General features: G+C 42.6%; 1 protein-coding gene and 1 long non-coding RNA gene across 2 annotated transcripts in view; both read right to left on the bottom strand.

The window, feature by feature from the left end:
- Positions 1-24,240, bottom strand: part of LOC310689190 — a 606,488-nt gene that overhangs the window by 495,919 nt on the left and 86,329 nt on the right. The window lies entirely within an intron of this gene.
- On the bottom strand, positions 13,906-20,786 carry RAG2 (recombination activating 2; the record flags this gene model as incomplete). Its single annotated transcript, XM_083476169.1, has 2 exons — positions 20,709-20,786; positions 13,906-15,503 (listed from the first exon to the last, which is right to left on the bottom strand). Exon 2 carries the CDS (start codon positions 15,487-15,489, stop codon positions 13,906-13,908), a length of 1,584 nt encoding a protein of 527 aa, XP_083332295.1. The 5' UTR covers positions 15,490-15,503; positions 20,709-20,786.

Raw genomic sequence — 24,240 nt, 5'->3', positions numbered from 1 at the left:
GAAAACAGATGTACTGTCTGAAGCAACCTTTTCCCAAATCCAATAGGTTTAAAGTAAAGCATGTTGCTCATAAGCGCATTACTAGTGTAGGGTTGTAAGTATAAATTCCATGCATTTTTAAGTTGAGCATGTGGGCAGGGGATCGAATCTAGGGAAATCCTTTCCTTTCTTTCAAATAATGATGGAAACTTTTGATATTTGTGATCTGTTTACTGGATGCACCCTGGGTGCGGGCTACTGATGTATGTGAGAATCTCTGAAGTAGGACCAAATTCTGAAGCATTCAGGCTGCAGCCCTGGGCAGAGTTGCATGAGGATGCACACGTTAAATACAGCAGGACTTAACTCCTGAGAAAATGTGCATAGGAGTGTGCTGAGTGGCTTCAATCCTATGCACAGGCTCATAATAACAAGCCTCATTTAACACATTGGACTGAATATACATATTCAAGACTTGGCTACCAGTCTATGTACAAGGTCACAACTGAATTGGCATGCCATTAATAACTGTGAGGGTATGCAATTGCTTTTAAATGTTGTTGGATGCTCCAAATGTTTTTAAGTTTTAAGTTGTTTTTATTTGTTTTTTAGATTGAATTGTTGTGTACAAACATTCGTCTGTTTGCTTCCCTGGGCTTCTTTATAAGTAAATTAAATATTTCATTGTCATTTTGTTAGCAATCAAATAATGTGCATTGGCCTTTTTAGGAATATGGGATATATTAGCATTTCCCCCGCTCATTTGTTTTTCATCATAGCATTCACTTTGGTGCACTGGAATTCCTAACCCTCTTCTTTTTCTCTTTCTCTTTCCCTCATCATAGGAAGTCAACATCCGCCAGCATGGAGATGCTGCCACCAGCAAGCATGAACTTGTGCTTTGTGTCGGAGCAGCTCCAGCCGCCCTCTATGAAGTTTTCTGAATGGAAATTCAAGCTGTTCAAAGTGAGATCACTTAGCAAACCGCTTCCTGAAGACGGTCACCTGGCTCACAGTGATAAAGGAAAAGAGGCAGCCTCTCTGGACAATGTCACCGAGAAGCAGGCTGCTGTGATTACTTCAGTGTCACAAGAACCTTCTGAAACAGTCACAGAAGTCAACAGCACTGAGCAGGCAAGAGATAAAAATGCCTTTCCTGTGAACCAAAGGGAGATTGAAACTCACCAAACCAAACTGCAGCAGCTCTGTCGCATCTGTGGAGGCTCATTTAAGACTGACCCTTACAAGCGAAACCACCCAGTTCATGGGCCAGTGGATGATGAGATGCAAGCCCTTCTAAGAAAGAAGGAGAAAAGGGCCACATCCTGGCCAGATCTTCTTGCTAAGGTTTTCAAGATAGACGTGAGAGGTGACATTGACACAATCCATCCTACTAATTTTTGCCACAACTGCTGGAATGTTGTTCAAAGGAAATTCAGCAATTCTCCATGTGAAGAGTATTTCCCAAGGAATGGCACCATGGAATGGCATCCCCATTCCCCAAGCTGCGAGGTGTGTGGCACTGCCTTCCGTGGGGTCAAAAGAAAGAAGCAAGCCCTGAATCCACACATGAGCAAAAAGCTCAGGATTGCAGCTGGACGTGCTAGAAAAATAAGGCGCGTAAGGAATACGAAACGAGTGAACCACAAGGCTTTAATGAAAAAGATTGCCAACTGCAACAAGATACACCTCAGTACCAAGATCCTTGCTGTAGATTATCCTGTGGACTTTGTAAAATCGATCTCTTGCCAGATCTGTGAGCATATCTTGGCTGATCCAGTAGAAACGACATGTCGGCACTTATTCTGCAGAGTCTGCATCCTTAAATGCCTCAAAGTGATGGGAAGTTATTGCCCAGCCTGTCGCTATCCTTGCTTTCCGACAGATCTGGTGAGCCCTGTTAAATCCTTCTTGAGTATCCTCAACAGTTTGGCTGTGAGATGTCCAGTGAAAGGGTGTCATGAGGAGGTCCTCCTGGGAAAATACTGCCACCATCTTTCCATCCACAAAGAGGTAGAAGACAAAGAGGGCTATGTGTATGTAAACAAAGGTGGGCGGCCAAGACAACACTTACTTTCATTGACCCGGAGAGCACAAAAGCACCGCCTAAGAGAACTCAAGCTTCAAGTGAAAGCTTTTGCTGAGAAAGAAGAAGGGGGAGATGTAAAGTCTGTGTGTCTAACTTTGTTCCTACTGGCTCTGAGAGCGAGAAATGAACATAGACAAGCTGATGAGTTGGAAGCTATGATGCAAGGAAAGGGAGCAGGCCTTCACCCAGCTGTTTGCTTGGCAATTCGGGTCAACACCTTTCTCAGCTGTAGCCAATACCATAAAATGTACAGAACTGTAAAAGCAATAACAGGAAGGCAGATATTTCAGCCATTGCATGCCCTCCGAACTGCTGAAAAGTCTCTCCTTCCAGGTTACCATCCATTTGAGTGGAAGCCACCCTTGAAAAATGTCTCCAGTAACACAGAAGTAGGCATTATTGATGGGCTGTCAGGCATACAGCGTTTGGTTGATGACTACCCAGTGGACACAATTGCCAAGAGATTTCGATATGATGCAGCTTTGGTTTCTGCCCTGATGGATATGGAAGAAGACATCATGGAAGGGCTGAAAACTAAGGACTTGGATGACTATTTGAAAGGCCCTTTCACCGTGGTGATTAAAGAGTCCTGTGATGGAATGGGAGATGTCAGTGAAAAGCATGGCTGTGGCCCACCGGTCCCCGAGAAAGCAGTTCGGTTCTCTTTCACACTCATGAGCATCACAGTAGCTCATGACAAGGGAAGCTCCAATATCTTTGAAGAAAGCAAGCCCAATTCAGAACTGTGTTGCAAACCTTTGTGTCTCATGCTGGCTGACGAATCAGATCATGAGACACTCACAGCCATACTGAGCCCTCTTGTGGCAGAAAGAGAGGCCATGAAAAATAGTGTATTGATACTTGATATGGCTGGGATCCCCAGAATGTTCAAATTTGTCTTTCGGGGCACTGGATATGATGAAAAACTTGTCCGTGAAGTAGAGGGCCTTGAAGCCTCTGGCTCGACTTACATTTGCACACTTTGTGATACAACACGCCAGGAAGCATCTCAGAACTTGATCCTCCATTCCATAACGAGAAGTCATACTGAAAACCTAGAGCGCTATGAGGTGTGGAGGTCAAACCCTTTCCACGAGACTGTTGAAGAACTACGTGACAGAGTGAAGGGTGTTTCTGCCAAGCCTTTTATTGAGACGGTTCCTTCGATAGATGCATTGCACTGTGACATTGGCAATGCAGCTGAGTTTTACAAAATATTCCAGTTTGAGATTGGCGAAGTATACAAAAACCCTGATGCATCCAAAGAAGAGAGAAAGAGGTGGCAATCAACTCTTGATAAGCTCCTTCGAAAGAAAATGAACTTAAAGCCCATGACAAGGATGAATGGGAATTTTGCAAGAAAGCTCATGACCAAAGAGACTGTGGAAGCAGTATGTGAATTAATAAAGTGTGACGAGAGACAGGAAGCCCTTAGAGAACTCATGGACCTTTACCTTAAGATGAAGCCAGTATGGCGGTCCTCATGTCCCACCAAGGAATGCCCAGAACTTGTTTGCCAGTACAGCTTCCATTCTCAACGTTTCGCAGAGTTGCTGTCCACAAAATTCAGTTACAGATATGAGGGAAGGATCACAAATTACTTTCATAAAACGCTTGCTCATGTTCCTGAAATTATCGAAAGAGATGGCTCCATTGGTGCTTGGGCAAGTGAGGGCAATGAATCTGGGAACAAGCTATTCAGGCGCTTTCGAAAAATGAACGCCAGGCAATCAAAATGCTATGAAATGGAGGATGTCTTGAAGCACCATTGGCTGTACACCTCAAAACATTTGCAGAAGTTCATGAATGCTCATAATATGTTGAAAAGCCAGGGGTTCACGTTAAATCCAGAGCAGAGTATGGGAGATTTCATGACACTGGAAGACTCATTAGAAATTACTGATTCCATGGAATTCTAAGCGGGGGGTAAAATTGCATTGGTCCTGGAGCTGAACTGCCTTTAGTGCAGGCAGACTTGGAAACAGCATTGCTGTTTACAGTGAGTGGTAGAGTGTCCTGCCTTTGATGGCATTTTATGGTGGGCTGTCCTGGGTAACATATTCCAGAATATGATAAGGCGTGTTAGTAGACTGGTGTGAATTACTGACCAGTTTGTAAGAGGAAAGTTGAAAGGTTTTAGGAATCTTATTCTGATTTCTTTCTATCATGTAGTAATTTTTGCCAAAGTTTTGGAAGTTTAGAAAAGTTTGTGGAGACATCAAATGAAGATTACAATGCAGAAGAGAATAGAATGCTTGTTTTCATAGATATATTTTATCCTGCCTGGGAACCCATTTTATAGCTATATTTTATCCACCATGGGAATCCATCTTAAGGATAGAATACACATTCATTTAATAGATAAAATATACATATTTCATTTAAAAGTTTGAGTTTTCTTTATTAGTGGCCAGTGGCCTCTAGTTTCTAATAGCAACATGAAGGGATTTGGCCCTTATTATCCATTAAATATTGCTAATATTTAGATCTGAGGCTATGCCAACATAGGATAAAGTAAAAACTTATTGGCTTCAATCCCAAGAAAATCAGTCGTGTTTATGTCCTTGTAAGAACACCACCAGTAATTGAAAACTTGAAATCATCACATTTCAAGTTTCCTTGACTCTACAAGCAAAGACCAATGAACTGGAGCAGGATGGAAAAACTTGAATTGTGATGGTGTCACAGCATGCACACAGACTCAGGTGAGATCATGGGAAGAGGGCAAGAAGGAGACAATGGGTTGCAGGTTGTTGGTAGGCACACCCATCTTTCTGTTCTTAACACCACTCACTAAATAAACGACCATCTTCTATAGGTTTGCAAGAAGTCCCAGTGAATTTATTGTTAATTATTTCAGCATGCTTCAATGTAAGCTTTTGTTTTAAATACCTTATTGGATTGCGATTAGTTTAATTTACACATCTGCAATGCTGCTCATCTATTAGCATCAGTACAGTATTTATAAAATTTTTGCACACTGGGATAAGCCTATCCAGGCTGTTCAGATAACTACAGCATATGCTTTTTATGACAGTCTCTTTTATATTTTGCCAGCAAGTTTTGTGACAAGTAATTTTATTGATACAATAGCAGTGATTTTATCTTTTACTGTTATCTGAACTAATCTTATGTTTCTTTTAAAAACGTTTGCTTAAGCGTTATGATTTTTTTTTAAAAAAACCTGAAATGTTTTCCTTTGTATTTTTACTTAACATATTTTAGCTTTTTAACAGATTGCAAATTGTTTTTGGTAATAAGCAAATGTTATTCTTATATATGTAATTTCTCTTGCAGTATGTATTTGTTTGAAAATATGCATCTTTCTATGCTTTGGGTACAGTTTTGGAGCTGAGAGCTATATTGCAAAATTGGAGAGGTGCAAACTTCAAAAAAACAACTGCATTTGGGTCCAACAGTAGTCTGGAAAGTGAGGTTCGAGAGTTTTGCAAAGAACACAATTCCCCAAGCATCCCATTGCTGAGACTCTTGCAATGGACCAAGAGTCTGCTTTTAGGACCATCTGTAGATGGCTCTTAATAAATTTGATTGATTATAAATAAACTCAACTGATGCTTAAAGGGATCTTACTGCCCACTGTGAAAATTTTATTTACAGACAAGTCCAGAAGGCTCAGTAAAATCCGCACCTTTCCTTTGGCACAACTCTGAAGTTCTGAACTATTCATGCTGCTGCTTGTCTGCTTCCTACTTTATCTGGAAACTGACATTGCAGGGTTTGTAATCTGCTACTGTATGCCAAATCTGCTTCAACAATATATTTCTGTCATTTTTTGCAGTGCGTTGGCAGTACCTGGTGCATGTAAACTTCAGCAGGATGGGGCTTTGGGGCTTTTTTGTTTTGTTTTGCCAGTGTTGCGTGTGGCAAAAAGCTACCCCATATTGTCTCACACCTTCTCTCTCCTACACATACACACATAGGGGCAGGCACACAGCTGATCCATGCAGCTCCAAATAGCAGAGGGACTATTACCTTCTTTGTGCTCATCAGATGACCAGGGACTTGAAAGGGGCAAATTAGGGTGCTGGGCTCTGCCCACCTCATACTTAATATTTTCTCTACTGATTCTAAAAAGTCTGAGTTAGGATTTCTTCTTCTGAAGGACATGACTCAACTCAATCTATATATGCCTTAGAGATATTCAAGTATTCTGAACTTAGCTCCTGTTGCTCTGTCCCAGCTTCTGCCAGTCTAGTAGTTCAAAAGCATATCAGTGCAAGTAGATAAATATGTACTGCTGTGGTGGGAATGTAAATGGCATTTCAGTGCGCTCTAGCACTCGTCACAGTCCTCTGTGCACCAGTAGCAATTTAGTCATGCTAGCCACATGACCTGGAAAACTGTCTGTAGACAAACACCAGCTCCCTTGGCCTGAAGTGAGATGAGCTGTGTACACCATAGTCACCTTTGGCTGGACTTAACCATCTAGGGGTCCTTTACTCTTTAAACACACACACACACACACACACACACACACACACACACACACACAAAATCTATCCTTATTTTACCCTGCTTTTTTGTATGATTCCTTAGTCATGTGGGTTGTTGCAAATAGTCTCATTTGAGATATTAGTCTGGAAGTTACACTATTAAATCCCCCAGACACTTTGGGGAGGGGGTTGACATCTGATTTCCTTGGTGCACGCAAGCTATCGGGGAAAGTTGAGGCTGGTTTTGTTTTGTTGTCTTTCTCCTGTACAGACTTTGTCTCTGTTGCTGCATTATTTAAATAAAGGTGTCTGTTTGGTTGAGAGGCTTTGAACTCATTTAGACAAAAGGAAGTCTCCAGCAACTGATTCCTTTAGTGAAGTGTAGAGAGAAAAACAATAGGACAAACTGCACAGCCTTGCATCTGAATGAGAGTGATTTTTGTTATTTGCCAAGAGATGCGCAGTGTTGGCCCACGGCTAGGCAAATCGTTTATTGTGAAGCTTTTGGGGGCTTTGAAGCAGCTTTAAATAAGTGGAAGCACTTACATTCTTTCTCTTCTTCAAAATTACATTTCCTTTCTACTTTAAATTGATATAAATACCTCAGATGCTCATTCTGTTGGTTGGGAAGCTGTCCCCCCCCCCTTTAAATCGTTCTTGCTAAATTGTATTGAAACTCAGCTCTTGGCAATTATTTTCTGTAGTTTTATTGTCGAAAGACTTGTGCAAGGTGTTTTAACAGGCAGTCTGAACCCCAGCCAAGAAACTTGGAGTTCAGCTAACAATTCATTCATTGTGTTAATTTAGCTGTCTGGATCCTACCAATGCCACTTTGATTTAACTGGGGTTTGGTTCAGGAGGCTAGTGGCTGGGACCTTACATGCTGGGCAGTTTACCAACAGACATTGCTTTCTCTTGTTTCACCATATTCTATGCTTACCTTATTGCTTCAGACGAAAAGGATTTGTGCTTGATTTTGAGGTAGCCAGTTACAAATGCCCTAAACTCAGGACTCAGCCATGTGTCCTAAACTGTGACATTAACGATCATTCCAAAATTAAAGCAAATATGGATGCCCAATTTATTTGATTGTCATTTTCTAAGGATTTAGTGAGAATACTGCAATTCTGTAGTCAAACAATGGCTGTAAAATTCAAAAAGCTAGAAACAGGGAATCACTTTCTGTTACTTCAGTAAAATGCTTCCAAAGGTTATATCAAGCAATATTATTTCTTGTTCTGATCATTTTATGTTATTGTTAAAATTGTTCTTAAAAATAAACTCTTTGAGAAATATTTAACATTTCCCTTTCTTATGGTTTACTGCGAAATTGTATTTGAGATGCTCTGCCCTGGTTCTCGAAGGCAGAATGCTGTTAAATACCAGCTGCTGGGGACCACACAAGGGGAGAGTGCTCTTGGGTCCAGGTCCTGCTGGCAGGCTTTCCGCAGGTATTGGGGGAGGGGGAGCAATATAATAACAGGATGCTGAACTAAATGTGCCAGTGGCCTGATCCAGCAGACTCTTCTTATGTTCTTATTGGGACTGGGGGCAAAAAGGAGAGGGTTTCAGCCAATGCTGGACAAGCAGAGTTTGGACTTCCACTTCCTCTCCTCCTTCCCAAAATCTGATCAGCGTGTCTGTCTGTCTCTGAACCCCTTGGAACTTTTGTTGGGGTACATAGGGGACTGAGAGGAGATATGGGGGAAGTTCTGTTGCACAAGCATGAGTTGGCTGTGTGAGCAGAACAGGAAACCCATCACCCCCAGTTCTCCCATAGTCCTCCTGACACTGTAGTCAGCAGGGTGCGAGAGATAAGGAATACAGTCAAACCTTGGTTCCCAAACGGCTCCATTCTTGCATGCTACGGCTCCCGAACACTGAAAACCCGGAAGTAAATGCTCCGGTTTTTGAACGTTTTTCAGAAGCTGAACACCCAATGCGGCTTCCACTTGAGTGCAGGAAGCTCTTGCAACCAATTGGAAGCCATGCCTTGGTTGTCGAACGTTTAAACTGAACAGGCTTCCGGAACGGATTACGTCTGACAACAGTAACAGAATGGAAAGGAAGCGAAGGAAGAGGTGCTGCCCAATTACATAATTCTCCGAGTAGGTCCATTGAACTCAGTGGACAAAGTTAGGCCTGCTGATTACAACTGTTGGGTCTATTCTGATAATGACTTAGTTGGATATCACTCAGTATTTTCAGTAGTGGGGAGGAAAATTGAATTTTAATTTGTTGATCCGAAATTGGCCTGGTTTGGCTTGGAGTGTTTTGGAGGCCACCAGCTTTGTGACAGGTTCGAATTAGAACCTTTCTTAGGAAAACTGAAGCTTTGTCTTCAATATTCTAAGATTATTATTTTTTTAAAAAAGGTTGTGACTCCTTTTCCTTTCTTCTATGCTGTGTGCCTTTAAAATTGTAGTATTGTTGTGCATCAAAAAGAATAGTGCCATTTTGTTCTCTCAACAATCCTGTGAGGTACATGAAATGGAGAAATAACAAGTGAGCTTCATACCTGAGTGGGGAGATAAGCAAAGGCATCCCTGCTAAATTCTAACACTCTATCAGCTCTAGCAAACTAACTCTTTTGCCATTCCTGTAGAAAGCTGCATGCACTCTATTATTTAGTCATTCATTCATTAACTAACTATTTATCCAGCCCTTCCTCCAAAAAGAGCCCAGGGCCAAGTGCTAAAACCATTCAATTTAAAAAAAATTAAAAATGTATTTGAAATATCTGAAAACATTAAAAACACATAAAAAAGAAACTACTTGCAAGTTCCATGTAAACTCCTACATGGAAATGAGTTCCCTGAGGGAGTTTTGGATCAGCTCAGGCAGCCTTGAGTAATCAGCAGTGCTTTTGATATCAAGCCATGCACATGTACCGTATTTTTCGTCCCATAGGACTCTCCATCCCATAGGATGCACCTAGTTTTTTTTGTGGGGAAATAAAGGGAAAAAAAAATTCCCTTTATTTCCCCCCCCCCCAAAAAAAGCAGGTTGGGGAAACAGAACCAGGTTGAGGAACAGCGGGATGGCGGCGCTGCGCCTCCCTGCTGTCCCCCAAGCTTGTGGGGCTTGCCGATGTCTGCCCCGCGTGAGGGGCGCTCTGCATCAGGGCGCCCCCCCTGCGGGGTGGCAGGCTGCTATCCGCAGTGTGGGGAGCCTTGCGGGGAACTCCTGCAAGGCTCCCCACACTGTGGATGTCTGCCCGGCGCGGGGGCGCTCTGCTTCAGGGTGCCCCGCCCGCCGGGCGGCAGGCTGCTATCCGCAGCCTAGACATCCCTGCCGGACCTCCTGTAGGGCTGCCTAGGCTGTGGATGTGTTCCTGAAGCCTGGAGAGCGAGAGGGGTCGGTGCGCACCGACCCCTCTCGCTCTCCAAGCTTCAGCAAAAGCCTGCATTCGCCCCATAGGATGCACCCAGATTTCCCCTTCATTTTTGGAGGGGAAAAAGTGAGTCCTATAGGGCGAAAAATACGGTATCAGTGACTACAATCCTAAACACATTAAGCAGCAAGTAAGTCCCCACTGAGGGGGGACGTGGGTGGTGCTGTGGGTAAAACCACAGTGCCTAGGACTTGCCGATCGCATGGTTGGCGGTTCGAATCCCCGCAGCGGGGTGAGCTCCCGTCTTTCGGTCCCAGCTCCTGCCCACCTAGCAGTTCAAAAGCACCCTTAAGTGCAAGAAGATAAATAGGCACCGCTTTATAGCGGGAAGGTAAATGGCGTTTCCATGTACTGTGCTGGTGCAGGCTCGCCAGAGCAGCTTCGTCACACTGGCCACATGACCCGGAAGTGTCTCCGGACAGCGCTGGCCCCCGGCCTCTTAAGTGAGATGGGCGCACAACCCCAGAGTCGGACACGACTGGCCCGTACGGGCAGGGGTACCTTTACCTTTTAAGACCCCACTGAAGGGGCGCAGGTGGCACTGTGGGTTAAACCACAGAACCTAGGACTTGTCGATCAGAAGGTTGGCGGTTCAAATCCCCGCGATGGGGTGAGCTCCTGTTGCTCGCTCCCTGCTCCTGCCAACCTAGCAGTTTGAAAGCACGTCAAAGTGCAAGTAGATAAATAGGTACCACTCAGGTGGGAAGGTAAATGGCATTTCCGTGTGCTGCTCTGGTTCGTCAGAAGTGGCTTGGTCATGCTGGCCACATGACCCAGAAGCTGTACGCCAGCTCCCTCAGCCAATAAAGTGAGATGAGCGCCGCAACCCCAGAGTTGGTCACGACTGGTCCCTTTACCTTTACCTAAGCCCCCACTGAATGCGATGGGATTTCAGAGTATACATGTATAGGATCTAAAGCATTCCTTTTTGGATGCCTTAATAGCATGTTCAGTCCTATCCATGTTCGTGTCAGTTATCAAACCTGTTAAATCCTAAGCATGATGGTACTGGTTCTCAAGCACATTATTCTTTTTTTAATTTAATGCATTTATTGTTTTTGCAAAAACCATAGGATATTCTTGCCCCCCCCCAAATTATACAAATTCAATAAAAATGAAGTGCCAGCTTCCAAAATACATGTCACCACAAGACATTGAATAATCTTCACATTTCTAATTTACAAAGATTGTAAGTAATCACAGCATTTCCTCATACAAAATTAAAGCAATTTTGCATTCTTGGAAATAAAGCATTCTATGCACAAATTTGTATGTATGGTTCCACTTAATTACAAATAAATCTAATGTGTGGCATCTTTCACTCAAACATATTATTCTGTGCTGGAAAAAAATAAAAGGAAGATTTCTGCACCATTATGTCTTGTTTAATGCCATGTAAATTCACTGCTGATTGAATCAGGTTTACTGATTGTTTTATATGAAAGCTGACTAGATAACTTTTTTGGATTTTCTGGTTAAGCTTTAAAACTCTTCTGCATAGTAATATATATGCACACAGAACAAGACCTTATGCAAATCACCTCTAGCTCTGGGCAGTGCTTTTTTGGGTAAGAAAGCAAGGTGCTGGTATTCATATATTGATAAAAATGCCATGGGTGCCAGCACAAAATGGCTGCCAAGAATCCAGTTGAAAACCAGAAGAGCCACCACCAGTCAATGAGACAATCCTATGCTAGATGGCAGATGGACCAATGGTCTGACTCAGTGGAGATATTCTTATTTTATGCTGTACTTGGATCCAGGTCATCTGTACCTTTGCTCAGCTACTTGTGAGAAAAAGTCAAGATATGGTGATTCTAAATGTCACCACAGGCTTTTGTCCCCTGAATAAACTGGAGTTCTTCTCATGAGTTCGTCTGTCCTCTTGTTTACGCCACGTGGTTTGGTTTTGAGTGTGTGTAGTTTTCACCCCTGGGAGAGTGTAGCCATTACTGTTTAAAGTGGTATCATAGTGCTTTAACTGTATAGTGTGAATGTGGCCAGAATCTCAGAAGAGATAGCATAATAATAATAATAATAATAATAATAATAATAATAATAATAATTTATTATTTATACCCCGCCCATCTGGCTGGGCCCCCCCAGCCACTCTGGGCGGCTTCCATAGAAACCAAAAATACAATAAGATATCACACGTTAAAAACTTCCCTGAACAGGGCTGCCTTAAGATGTCTTCTGAATGTCAGGTAGTTGTTTATCGCTTTGACATCTGCTGGAGGGGCGTTCCACAGGGCGGGCGCCACTACCGAGAAGGCCCTCTGCCTGGTTCCCTGTAGCTTTGCTTCTCGCAATGAGGGAACCGCCAGAAGGCCCTCGGCGCTGGACCTCAGCGTCCGGGCAGAATGATGGGGGTGGAGACGCTCCTTCAGGTATACTGGACCGAGGCCGTTTAGGGCTTTAAAGGTCAGCACCAACACTTTGAATTGTGCTCGGAAACGTACTGGGAGCCAATGTAGGTCTTTCAAGACCAGTGTTATATGGTCTTGGCGGCCGCCACCAGTCTAGCTGCCGCATTCTGGATTAGTTGTAGTTTCCAAGTCACCTTCAAAGGTAGCCCCACGTAGAGTGCATTGCAGTAGTCCAAGCGGGAGATAACCAGAGCATGCACCACTCTGGTGAGACAGTCCGCAGGCAGATAGGGTCTCAGCCTACGTACCAGATGGAGCTGGTAAACAGCTGCCCTGGACACAGATTTGACCTGTGCCTCCATGGACAGCTGGGAGTCCAAAATGACTCCCAGGCTGCGTACCTGGTCCTTCAGGGGCACAGTTACCCCATTCAGGACCAGGGAATCCTCCACACCTGTCCGCCTCCTGTCCCCCAAAAACAGTACTTCTGTCTTGTCAGGATTCAACCTCAATCTGTTAGCCGCCATCCATCCTCCAACCGCCTCCAGACACTCACACAGGACCTTCACCGCCTTCACTGGTTCTGATTTAAAAGAGAGGTAGAGCTGGGTATCATCCGCATAATAATAATAATATTAATAATAATATCTTTATTGTCATACTGATAATACGCATTAATACGCATTATTGGTCATACCACACATTATATTAATACAATCATTGCTTTGCTGAATTTAAGCAAAACCATTTTGATCCGGTAAAATGCATTTCTAATGATGCTATAAAATGGAGCAGCATTTGTCTTTACTTTTTATTTTATTTAAAAATAAAAAATACAGAAGCTATAATTACAACAATGGTATAGAGCTGATGTCAGGGGCTGAGCAGAGGAGGTCACAGCTCAGAGGCAGATGAGGGGGAAAGGTGGGAAATAATGGGAGGGGTGAGCAGGAAGAGCCAGAGCAGCAGCTGGCTGACATGTTGTCACTAGAAAGCATTCCAGACCCACCATCTCCCGGAACCCGGAGAGCCTTAAAAGTAGGAGAGCAAAGAGCTCAAAGGCAAAGGGCATTTAGCGGCATCCGTAGAGGAGATGATGATGATGAATGAGGAAGTGGGAGAGAAGGGGGGTGGAGATTTATTTGGGACAATGCCACTATCCAAGAGGCTGGGTTCCATCGCCTCTCTTTGTAAAGTTTGAAATAAAAAAAGGATTGTAAGAAACTTTTCCTCGTATAGATACTTTCCTGGGCAACCAGCTGGGAGCACCCTGACAGCTAAAAACAATCACAACCTTCACTCTTGGTAAAAGCCAAGAAAAACACTTAGCCCACCATCTCTAAAACATTTTGTCCACAGAATAAGAAGCCAAGAAGCCAAGCCAAGAAGAATATTCATCTCAAATATGGAACTATACAGGGAATTGTGGATTCTTTTATAAGTCTCAAGTACTGTGATCATCATATTAAACTGAAATAAATCCAAATAATTACAAACAAAACAAAAAAAATTGAAACCAAAGCATCACTATGAAATCTTAAAACTATTTTGATTTGTTACTGGTCACTGAATTGGGATCTCAGAGTTTTTCATACCAAAATACAATTCATTACTGTTAGATTATTGAAATAGCTTCCGGATAAAGGACTTTTTTGCAGGAGTGAATATTGTCATGGGTTTTTTCCTGTGCAATGCTTTCATGGGTGGCTTTTCCACTGGAGGAGTCTCCTTGGGAGTCTGCAGTCCCCTGGCCAAACTGGTATGCTCAGGGCAGAAGTACTTGGTGTTTACCTGTGAAAGGTGAATAAGCATGTCTTCAGATAAGTCCATGCACTGAGCGTGGACCCAGTGACCATCTCCATTTGAACAGAAGATCATTGCTGGCTTGTTGAGCTCTGTTGAGTACAAGGGCACCCAGGTGTTGATATCAATATCACAGCCTGAAGAGCAGGTGATCCAATAGCCTGTTTCTGACTCATCTTCTTCATCATCTTCATTATAGGTATCAATGTCAAAGCTGAAAGTAAACTCCTCTGAATCTTCAAAAGGCGTAGACTCTCCTGCATCTTCTGTAGAACTCTGACTGCACACTTGTGCCATCTGTTCTGGGTCCTGATCACTTTCTTCTTTGCATCTCAACAAGTAAAAGTAGTTAGCATCTGAAATTAGCTGCCTGTTGTCTCCAGGTATACCAAACAGTATGGCTCCATTTCCCATATCACTCCCAAACCATATCTTGCAGTGTTTGATATCTGGGGTCCATTCTGGTGCCTCTCTTTCCACTATCTCTATCTTGTTATCTTCTAGGTTGATTGTATTACAAACCATTCTCTTCTGGTTATCAGAGTGGTAGCCCCCAACAATGACAAATTCCTGGTCTCCAGTCTGGGTCATGATGGCACTTGATACTGAGATCCCACCAGACAAAACACTACAGTTCACAGCTGGGCTTCCTAAGGGAAGGTCAACTTTTATTCTATAGAGATTTGGGGGTCTCGTATTACTTTCAATGGAATGGCCTCCTATGATATAGATGGTGTCATTTCTAGCAAGGGAGAGATGAAAGGAGAATCCCCCCATAAGCTCTTGGAAGGCATGTGAGGTGCAACATCCAAATTCAGGATCAACCAGAAATATGTATGGCATACAGTCAACCACACTGTTCCAGTTTTCAGTTGTCCTCTCTCCGAGGGCCTTGTATGACCTTCCCCCAACTATAACAATTATACTTTTACCTTGACTATGAACCACATTAATGGTATGGCCATATCTGGCTTCCGGGACCTCCCCAGCTAATTCTTTCTCAGTACACCTAAATGTGAATTTCTTGCTATTCTTGCTGATTAGGCTCATGATGTACAGCTTATCAGAAAGTTCATTGTTGGGTGTTTTCCCTCCATGGATGAAGTATGGACACTTCTCAGACTGGGCCATACTGCCTTTGGGAATGCAGATGGCAGGGTACCGCAGAGGGGGAAGGTAGCAAGAATCCTTAGAGAAGTATGCCGGCTTCAGTTTGAGCTCTTCCTTTTTGAAATCAAGAAGGAAAACTCCAGTCGGACAGGACCTCTTTGGCCAGCCTTTCTGTCCAAACAAGAAAACACGGCCATCAAAGTTCAGCAGTGAAAATCCTGGCTGGATCAGTGAAGAATTGTTAATGGTCGATATCATCTGAAGAGGCATCTTCTCAGGCAAACAAGCCATGGTATTGTCAATATCTGGAAAAAAGAGAATGAGAAGGTGAGCTGCAGGGTGATTAAATAAGTTACTGCTTGGCTGTGTGACCTTGAACATATCAGGTCACTGCTCTTCACCCTGTGTCACTGCCTGTCAATGGAAGTAATTCTCTGAGATAAATGCTGTGAGAACCACAACATGAAAAAGAACGGTAGAAAAGGCAATCAAAAGGCTAAATAAGATGTGACATTTGTTTTATATCTTCTCCTGGAGGGAGCAAGGCCATATAGCTCAGCACTCATCTAGAGTGGTAAACTTTCAGAGGTCTGGCTGCAAGTGCACGTAAGCCCGTAAGGATGTCATTTCAAGCCAGCCCTTTCTCATTGTTAACAACAGAGCAACAAGGAAGAAGAGGTTGGAAACAGGGACCACTTTCAGGATTAATTCATCAAGTGGTATCAGTCCTTCTGGAAAGCCTTTTGAGAAATGAAGAGTTTAGGTGGGCTACAAAGAATCAATATCAAGTTAAAGGCCTTGGCTAACTTAGGGCACAGTCCACCAGGAAATATTATTGCACCAGCTCTGTTGAAAGATGCTAAGGAATTCTCATGCTAGCCACACCTCTTTTTCATTTCAACACAATGTTCCCCTGAGGTTTTGGCTCCAAAGGAAGATGGCATGTGATCTAGGCAGCAGCAAGAGCAGCAAATGCATATTGCAGGCTAGAAACCCCAAGCCTTCCCTCTCTGTTATCTAGCTGTCCAACACTACTATCTTAACTAGAGCTAAAGGAGGAAATTAGACTTTAAATGCAGTCTGGGGGAACTCTGACCTGCAGGCTAGATGCACCTCACGAGAGGTCCCTATTCGGGCTTCCAACTGGCTCCAATGAGATGCTGTTTTCAAGTCTAACAGTCTTGCAGGGGACATATTTGGGAGGAAAGTATAGCTGAGTGGGGACTAGTTGCTTCTCCTCATGTGCATCAGCAGTTAGGCTTGACAAAGGCCTCCCATTGGCTTTGCTAAATGTTCAGACCAGCTGCATTACACAGAAACCAAAACAGCACATTGCTAGCATACTTCAACAGCATTTTTCAGTTTAGAGATGTATGACCATAATAGAGGTGCCATAGTTTACAGTGGTACCTCGGGTTAAGTACTTAATTCATTCCGGAGGTCCGTTCTTAACCTGAAACTGTTCTTAACCTGAAGCACCACTTTAGCTAATGGGGCCTCCTGCTGCTGCCATGCCGCCGGAGCACGATTTCTGTTCTCATCCTGAAGCAAAGTTCTTAACCCGAGGTACTATTTCTGGGTTAGCGGAGTCTGTAACCTGAAGCGTATGTAACCTGAAGTGTATGTAACCCGAGGTACCACTGTATTATGAGATACATCCTTGACAGAATGCTATCATTTGTCTAGTTACAGATAGGTAGCCGTGTTGGTCTGCCATAGTCAAAATAAAAAAGTTCCTTCCAGTAGCACCTTAAAGACCAACTAAGTTAGTTCTTGGTATGAGCTTTCATGTGCATGCACACTTCTTCAGATACCTGAAGAAGGTGCTACTGGAAGGAACTTTTTTATTTTTATCATTTGTCTGTTATCATTTATCTCTTGGGATGCTGACAAGAAGAAATTGTGATGTGGCAAATGACATAGATTTGCCAGTCTCTTTATTATTTGCTTAAAGGCTTCCCAGGTTTGCACTGGCCAAATACTTAGTTTTTATTTCAAAAACTTGAGCCTAGGGCATCTATCTCCCATCTATCTGAAAGAAATTTTGTTTCTGCATTTGCTTTGTGTGTTATCAAATCTTCAAATTTATATGAAAGGTTGCAAATATGCTGGGAAAATGTGCACGGAGGGGGTGCATTTCTTCTTGTCTCACAGACCCTATGAAAATCAGAAATGTAGGTTACAATTGTATGCACAGTTACCTGGGAGTAAGCGGCATTACAGGGCCAGTGAAATTTGTTTTCACATAATGATTCACGACTGGAAGGTTAATGCTTTTACACTGGGGGATTGGATTTGTTTGACTTTGCAGAATAAAACGGAATTGCCCTCTAGCATACACTACAAGTGTCACTCTTGGTGGATAGTCAATATAAACACTATGGGATCTCAGAAAGAAGTCCTTTTTTCTGGAGATCTCCTCATAGGGAAAGTAAATAATTTAACGTGGAACATGGTATGTGCATAACAAGCCATCATACTAGAAGTACAGAGAACACATCCACACTGCTCATTTAAAGCACATGACTTTCCACAAAGAATCCTGCAAACTGTAATTTGTTAAGGGTGTTAAGAATTATAGTTCTGTAGTTCCCAGGATTCCTTGGGGAAATCCGTGTGCTTTAAATGTGCCTTCTTTGGCTCCCAGTACATTTCCAAGCACAATTCAAAGTGTTGGTGCTGACCTTTAAAGCCCTAAATGGCCTTGGCCCAGTATACCTGAAGGAACGTCTCCACCCCCATCGTCCTCCTCTGAGGGTCTTCTGCTACTTCCCTCACTGTGAGAAGTGAGGTTACAGGGAACCCGCCCCGTAAATGCCCTCCCATCAGATGTCAAGGAAATAAACAACAATCTGACTTTTAAAAGACATTTGAAGGCAACCCTGTTTAGGGAAGTTTTTAATGTTTGATGTTTTATCATGTTTTTAATATTCTGTTGGGAGCCACCCAGAGTAACTGGGGTATAATAAATAAATAAATATACAAGCAAGCAAGCAATAAAATTGTTGTTGTTGTTGTTACTGGAGTACATTTTTAGAGTCCGTTCACATGTTAAAAGTCCCATGAGGAAGTCACTTTAAATTGCACTACATGGAAGCAATCAACAATTCCTGGAGTTGTTTCACAATCAACTCTGGGAATTATAGCTCTGTGAGGGGAAGGGGTGTGTGTCTCTTAATAACTCTCAGCACCCTTAATGAACTATAGTGCTCAGGATTCTTTGGGTATAGACATGACTATTAAAGTGGTATAAGAGTGGTTTAAATGTAAGGTGAGGATGTGACCTGAGTGGTAAGCTGCTGATGTGCAGCTGATCACTACAAACATCCAGAAACAAATAATTACATTGGTGTGGTGCTATGTGTTCACAACAATGCAGTTAATTTTATTTATTTATCATGTATTCAGCACCGTCTATCAAGGGAGAGCTCCATATTTCTTTGCACCTGTGTGTGTACATATGTGTGTGTATGTTCATGCTAAGTATTGACAAGAACAAGAAAACATCTGGAGGGATGCAATAAGCCAAACCTGGTGGCTTCCAGATGTTTTGCACTACAACTCTCATCTGCTGCAGGTAGCATGGCCAATGGTCAGAGGAAAAGGGAGCTGTAGCAGCAAACATCTAAAGAGCACCAGGTTGAGGGAGGCTGCATTACACATATAATGCTTGATAATTTTTATATTAAAAAAGAATCTCATAAATGACAATAGATTAAGGCTTCAATCCTATACTGAGTTACTTGGGAGTAAGCTCCTCAGCAGTCATATAAGAATGCACTCTTTATCTTTAGGAACACATCTTATTATTTATATATTTAAATTATTGACTATCCACTCTTTATCCAGACAGACACCAGGGTGGGGCACATAACATAACACAACACAACACAACACAAAGATTGATGTAATGACCAGCAATACAGCGTATCAGATACAAATAAAAGGATGTTTAAAGAGACCAACAGAACAGGGAATGCATTGTTTTAGTTAAAAACAGCAAATGTAATGCCCTCCAGATGCCATTGGACTAACTCTTTTTGACTTAGCTAGCATGGCCAATGGTAGATGATAGCACCCCCATTGACTACTGCTGAATCAAAACATCCTATTCATAATATAATTGTTTTTCTCTGTAAACATGGCAAATTGGAGACAGATACAGGGTGGGGAACCTGTGGCTCACATTAATATTAATGTGTTCAGTTCCCATCATCTCTGACCATTGGCCATGCTGACTGGGGTAACTCCCTTGAAGTCCAACAATATATGGAAGGCCACAGGTAACTTGTTAATCACCCCTCAACATCAATTCCCAGTTTTCGTTCTTATGATAAGCCTCCTCCACAAATGTGTGTATATACTTGTGTCCCATGTATACTGGGTATTTGATAAGACTCAATAGATAAAGAGCAGAAACACATCAGTCCTGAGTCTCTGTTGGTCTGCCAGTGTCGTCATTTGACACTCAAGATTCTTTGCTATGAACCAGCAAAGATGGGATACTTGCAGTTGCAGCACCTAATAAGTTGAGCAAGAGCCTGCAATGTGCATGTGAAAAAACGGAAAACCACACGAGTAATGAAAAATGTGAAACCTTTACGAAGTGAGGTGGGTGCTGTACAAAATTACTCCTTGCTTATCAAGAACAGGGAAGTAGGACAGAGAAGTGATTTACAATGAGCAGCCCTCCCACTCTCCTGCAAACAAACAATCACCTGCAAACAATGACCTTTCAAAGTACTTAATTTGAAGCATGTACTAAAAGTTGTGTGTTTTTTCCTTCAGCTTTAGGACCCTAGTTCTGTGGATATCTGCTCAGAAGCAAGTCCAGCTGAGTTCATTGGGAGTTACTCCCAGGTACATCTGTTTAAGACAATAGTCTGATTTATCTTAACTTTTAAAAAGTTTTGAAGCTCCTGATGGAACTAAAACACACCCAAAGGCTATAAAAATAAGGAGAAACAACTAGTATATTGGTGGCCAGTGCTAGTGATACTGAAGTCACTGGACTTTAATTACCCAATGATTTTCATAGGTCTACTATGAATATGACTAACATAACAGAAGGGTCTCTTAACTCTGTTTTAGCAGATTATTTGTGTCCTGCAGTGGTTCTATAGAGCTGGATGTATGTAGATGCCACATGCCACAGAATTTTCCTGCACTGAACCACTACATAGCTGGCATGCTTATGTGTATCATCTTCTGCTATGTGCAACCATGAATAAACAACATAGTCCTACTAATAATACATATAATCAGAGTTACCTTTAAAAAGCCCCCCCCATTTATTCAGTATTTGTTTTGTAAAGCTTGAAAGATCCACTGTACGCAATTCAGTATCCAAACACTTTACAACCTGGTTTCTGTGCTACTCTAGTCTGCCTTGCCTATCCTAGTGCAGAAATGTGAAGATATGATTTCTCAAGAAAGAAAAATTAAAGAAAGACAAATAAGCACCGTAAACCCCTTCACATTGGGGTATATATGATAGCATTGGGACCTACCTGGGCGATGGAGACTTTTGCTTCCTACTGATACGTTTGTATCAAAATAGGGATTCAAATGTCAACACTTTTGGATGCTTCTTTGACTGCTTTGCGTCACAGAAAAGAAGCAGGCAGGGGAAACTGTTGGCTTAGCTTACAGATGTGCTTCTGTGTTCATTGATGTGACTAACTGACTGTGACCATTTCCCCCACTTCAGATGATACAAAAGGAAACCCAACACTAGCTTGCAGTTTTAACCCTTTCAGGCTCTACCAGCCCTGAATAATAACAGGAACTTTTTTTTTTTAGGCTACAGTGTGTGTGCATATATAGAAATGTAGCTTTCCTTTAACGTCAATGTGGAGGCCCAATGATTTGAAAAATTGTAGTGTCTTAGAGAAGGATCCCTATAATTCCTATTTTATGCTATATAAGTGTATATGTAATTTGCATGCTGCCTTGCCTCAATCTCATATAACAGGTGGCAGGTGAGGGAAATAAGAAGGGATAGAAATTCTGACATCTCCATTAATTATTTTCTAAGGTAGTTAAGAAATGTTTGACCAGCCACCAAATTCTACCCATATCACGAAAGGCGAAATATAATATTTTGCCTACTGTCTTTCCACAGTGCTGTTTTATATATCCTCCGGACATGAGGGACTAGCTACATTATACTGCTAAAACAGAACTGACGCAGCTATGCAAAATATGGTTGTGTCCCATTTGACTACAGGCCATTGACAAGGACTACCATCTTTTATAAAGAAGATTGCAGCTCAACACCATGAATCATCTTATCCAAGGGCTGTTTCGCATATTGCACACAGGAAATTTGGTACCTTCATTAGAAAGTTGAAACCAACCACAAAACAGTAGTGCTGTTTATACATACAACAGACACATTAGCAAACATGTGTCTGCTGCATCCACACTTTTCCACCTTTGATGTACATTTAAAACATCTTAACTTTCACACCTAAAAAATAAAAATAAAAAAGTAATGTGTGAATTGTCCCTGAACTAGCTGTCCATTGCTGATAAGGAGGAACTGCCTGTACTCAAAAGACAGAATCCTCCTGTTTTGAAGCAAATGGTCTCTTCAGCGCTAGGAGAGCAGCAACAAATATCCCTACATCAAATGCAAGAAGATTGCAATGTAGCGTCCTATTTTGTTGTTTGTCAAAGATGCCACACTGACAGGGGGAGAGTTCACCTAGGTGTAAGCCTAATCATCTTCTTTCTCTTGGTAATTTGTCAAGCTGAAAAGCAACTTAAGAAGCCATTTGGAATTCAAAACGGCGGAATTAAATTGGATACTGTAGCTGCGCAATCAAGAGTGATCTGTGCGGCTGATTGCAAGGTGGGTTTTAGTACCACAAACATGTACTACTACCACAATGCCCACAAAACACCTGCACTGCTGCACCTGGCCACCTGTGCCCGCTTTTCCCCGCCTTTAATGGGTTTTTATTTTGAAATAACATTAGACATAAAGATACAATATCACTAATCAAGTGGGGAAAGGAAACTCCCTGATTACAGTCCAAAGAACATAATGGGGAAGCTGGTGGGGCAATGAGAGTGAAAAAGTCTAGGGCTGTATTCTCAGACATGTCTACTCAGAAGTCCCAATGAATAACTGACTGAGTAGAACTTAGGAGGAAACAGGAGAGCCAGTGTGGTGTAGTGGTTAAGAGCGATAGACTCGTAATCTGGGGAACTGGGTTCGCATCCCCGCTCCTCCACATGCAGCTGCTGGGTGACCTTGGGCCAGTCACTCTTCTCTGAAGTCTCTCAGCCCCACTCACCCCACAGAGTGTTTGTTGTGGGGGAGGAAGGGAAAGTAGAATGTTAGCCGCTTTGAGACTCCTTCGGGTAGTGATAAAACGGGATATCAAATCCAAACTCCTCCTCCTCCTCCTCCTCCTCCTCCTCCTCCTCCTCCTCCTCCTCCTCTTCTTCTTCTTCTTCTTCTCCTCCTCCTCCTCCTCCTCCTCCTCCTCCTCCTCCTCCTCCTCTCACCCCCAGGATTGTGGGTGTCCACTGCCGCACACAGACGTGTGATGTCACACACACACATGCCTGCACATAGTGCATGTGACGTCACACAGCCAGCACTCAGAGAGGAACCCTTTTCCAGGCTGAGGGACCCGGAGGCAGAGAGAATCTGCCTCCGTGCCTAAGCCCCACTTTGGAAAAGGATTCCTTGTTGGCTGGCTGTGGAGGACAGAGCTGAACTGCTTCTCTCTGTATGGGCCTTTTCCATTGACTTTGTGGGTGCCCACCCCCCACAATTATATTATTGTGGGTGCCCAAGCACCCACAGCCCCCTGGAGTTGGCTCCTATTGGAGGAAAACAATGCAATGCATAGGATTGCAGCTGAATGTCCCCCCTCCAACTTTTTTGGTAATGTGTGAAAAGTCCCTGCTTCTTGATGTGGTGTTGATGAATTTCATCTATTTCAATGAAACATGAAATGAACCTGACTTTCTCTGGATTGAACAACTAGTTGGAATCCCTGCTTACTCTTTATTATGGAAAGGGACTGTGCTGGTTGGACCACCATGCTTACAAGCCTATGTGGAACTACTTAGTGCAAACAGTGGCTTACGTATGGGAGGAATGTATGCATGGAACAGCAATCCTCTGCCACATGAGTGTGTAAACTGGTCCTTTGCCTAAAAAACACATAGATAACAATGGCATGTGTGCTTTTGCTGCAGTGTGGTGCTGCTGCTTTAGACTGTAAATCCAAGTGCTTATTTTGCTCTTTGCAGGGGAAAAACAACATGGGATATAAGAATCACAGTGTAATGTTCAAGTTCACCGTGCCTAATGGGAAGCCTGTTGGCAGGGCCACACTACATTTTTCATTGTTTAATGGAATTAATAACTGTGTAATTGAAAGCATGCTAATCCTCAGCTGACCTGCCTCCATGATTCAGCGGTGGCATTCCTCATTTGACTTAAACAGTGGGGAGGAAGATTCCCATTTGGGGAAGCATAAATTGATTCTGCACAATCTGCTGATGATCAGCAAAGCTTAATGAATGATAGCCTCAAGTAACCTCATTACAAGGAACTTGGATGGATGAGCAAGAAAAATGCATATTTTTCAAAGGAAAAGAAAGTGGTTTCTGCTTCAATGAATCATTTTCGGAAACTTTCTTTAGATCATCCAGTATGAGAAGCAGTCCAATCTTTGGCATTCTCTACACCTAAGAGAATCTTCAGGATAGGTTTTGTTATTAATGGTTGCTGGATTTTTTTAAAAAAATTTGATTAATGTGACTCTATGCAGAAACCAGTGGTGCAATCCAGAGAAAGTCAAGTTCATTTGACGTTTCATTGAAATAGATGAAATTTAAATATACAAAAAACACAAACAAAAAACAAAACCTGAACCCCTAGGGCAAGATCCAGAACTTCGTGGCTGTGATCTTAAATGCACTCACCATAGAGTAAGTTCCCTTGGGAACAATGGTGCTTACATGTACATGTGCACAGGCCTGGTGGATGTAGACGAGCCACAGAAATACTCCTGA

The sequence above is a fragment of the Podarcis liolepis genome, assembly GCF_965112155.1.
Source record: "Podarcis liolepis genome assembly, chromosome: 1".
NCBI lineage: Eukaryota > Metazoa > Chordata > Lepidosauria > Squamata > Lacertidae > Podarcis > Podarcis liolepis.
Note: the sequence above shows the minus strand (reverse complement) of the source record. Positions and strands in the feature narration are given on the sequence as shown.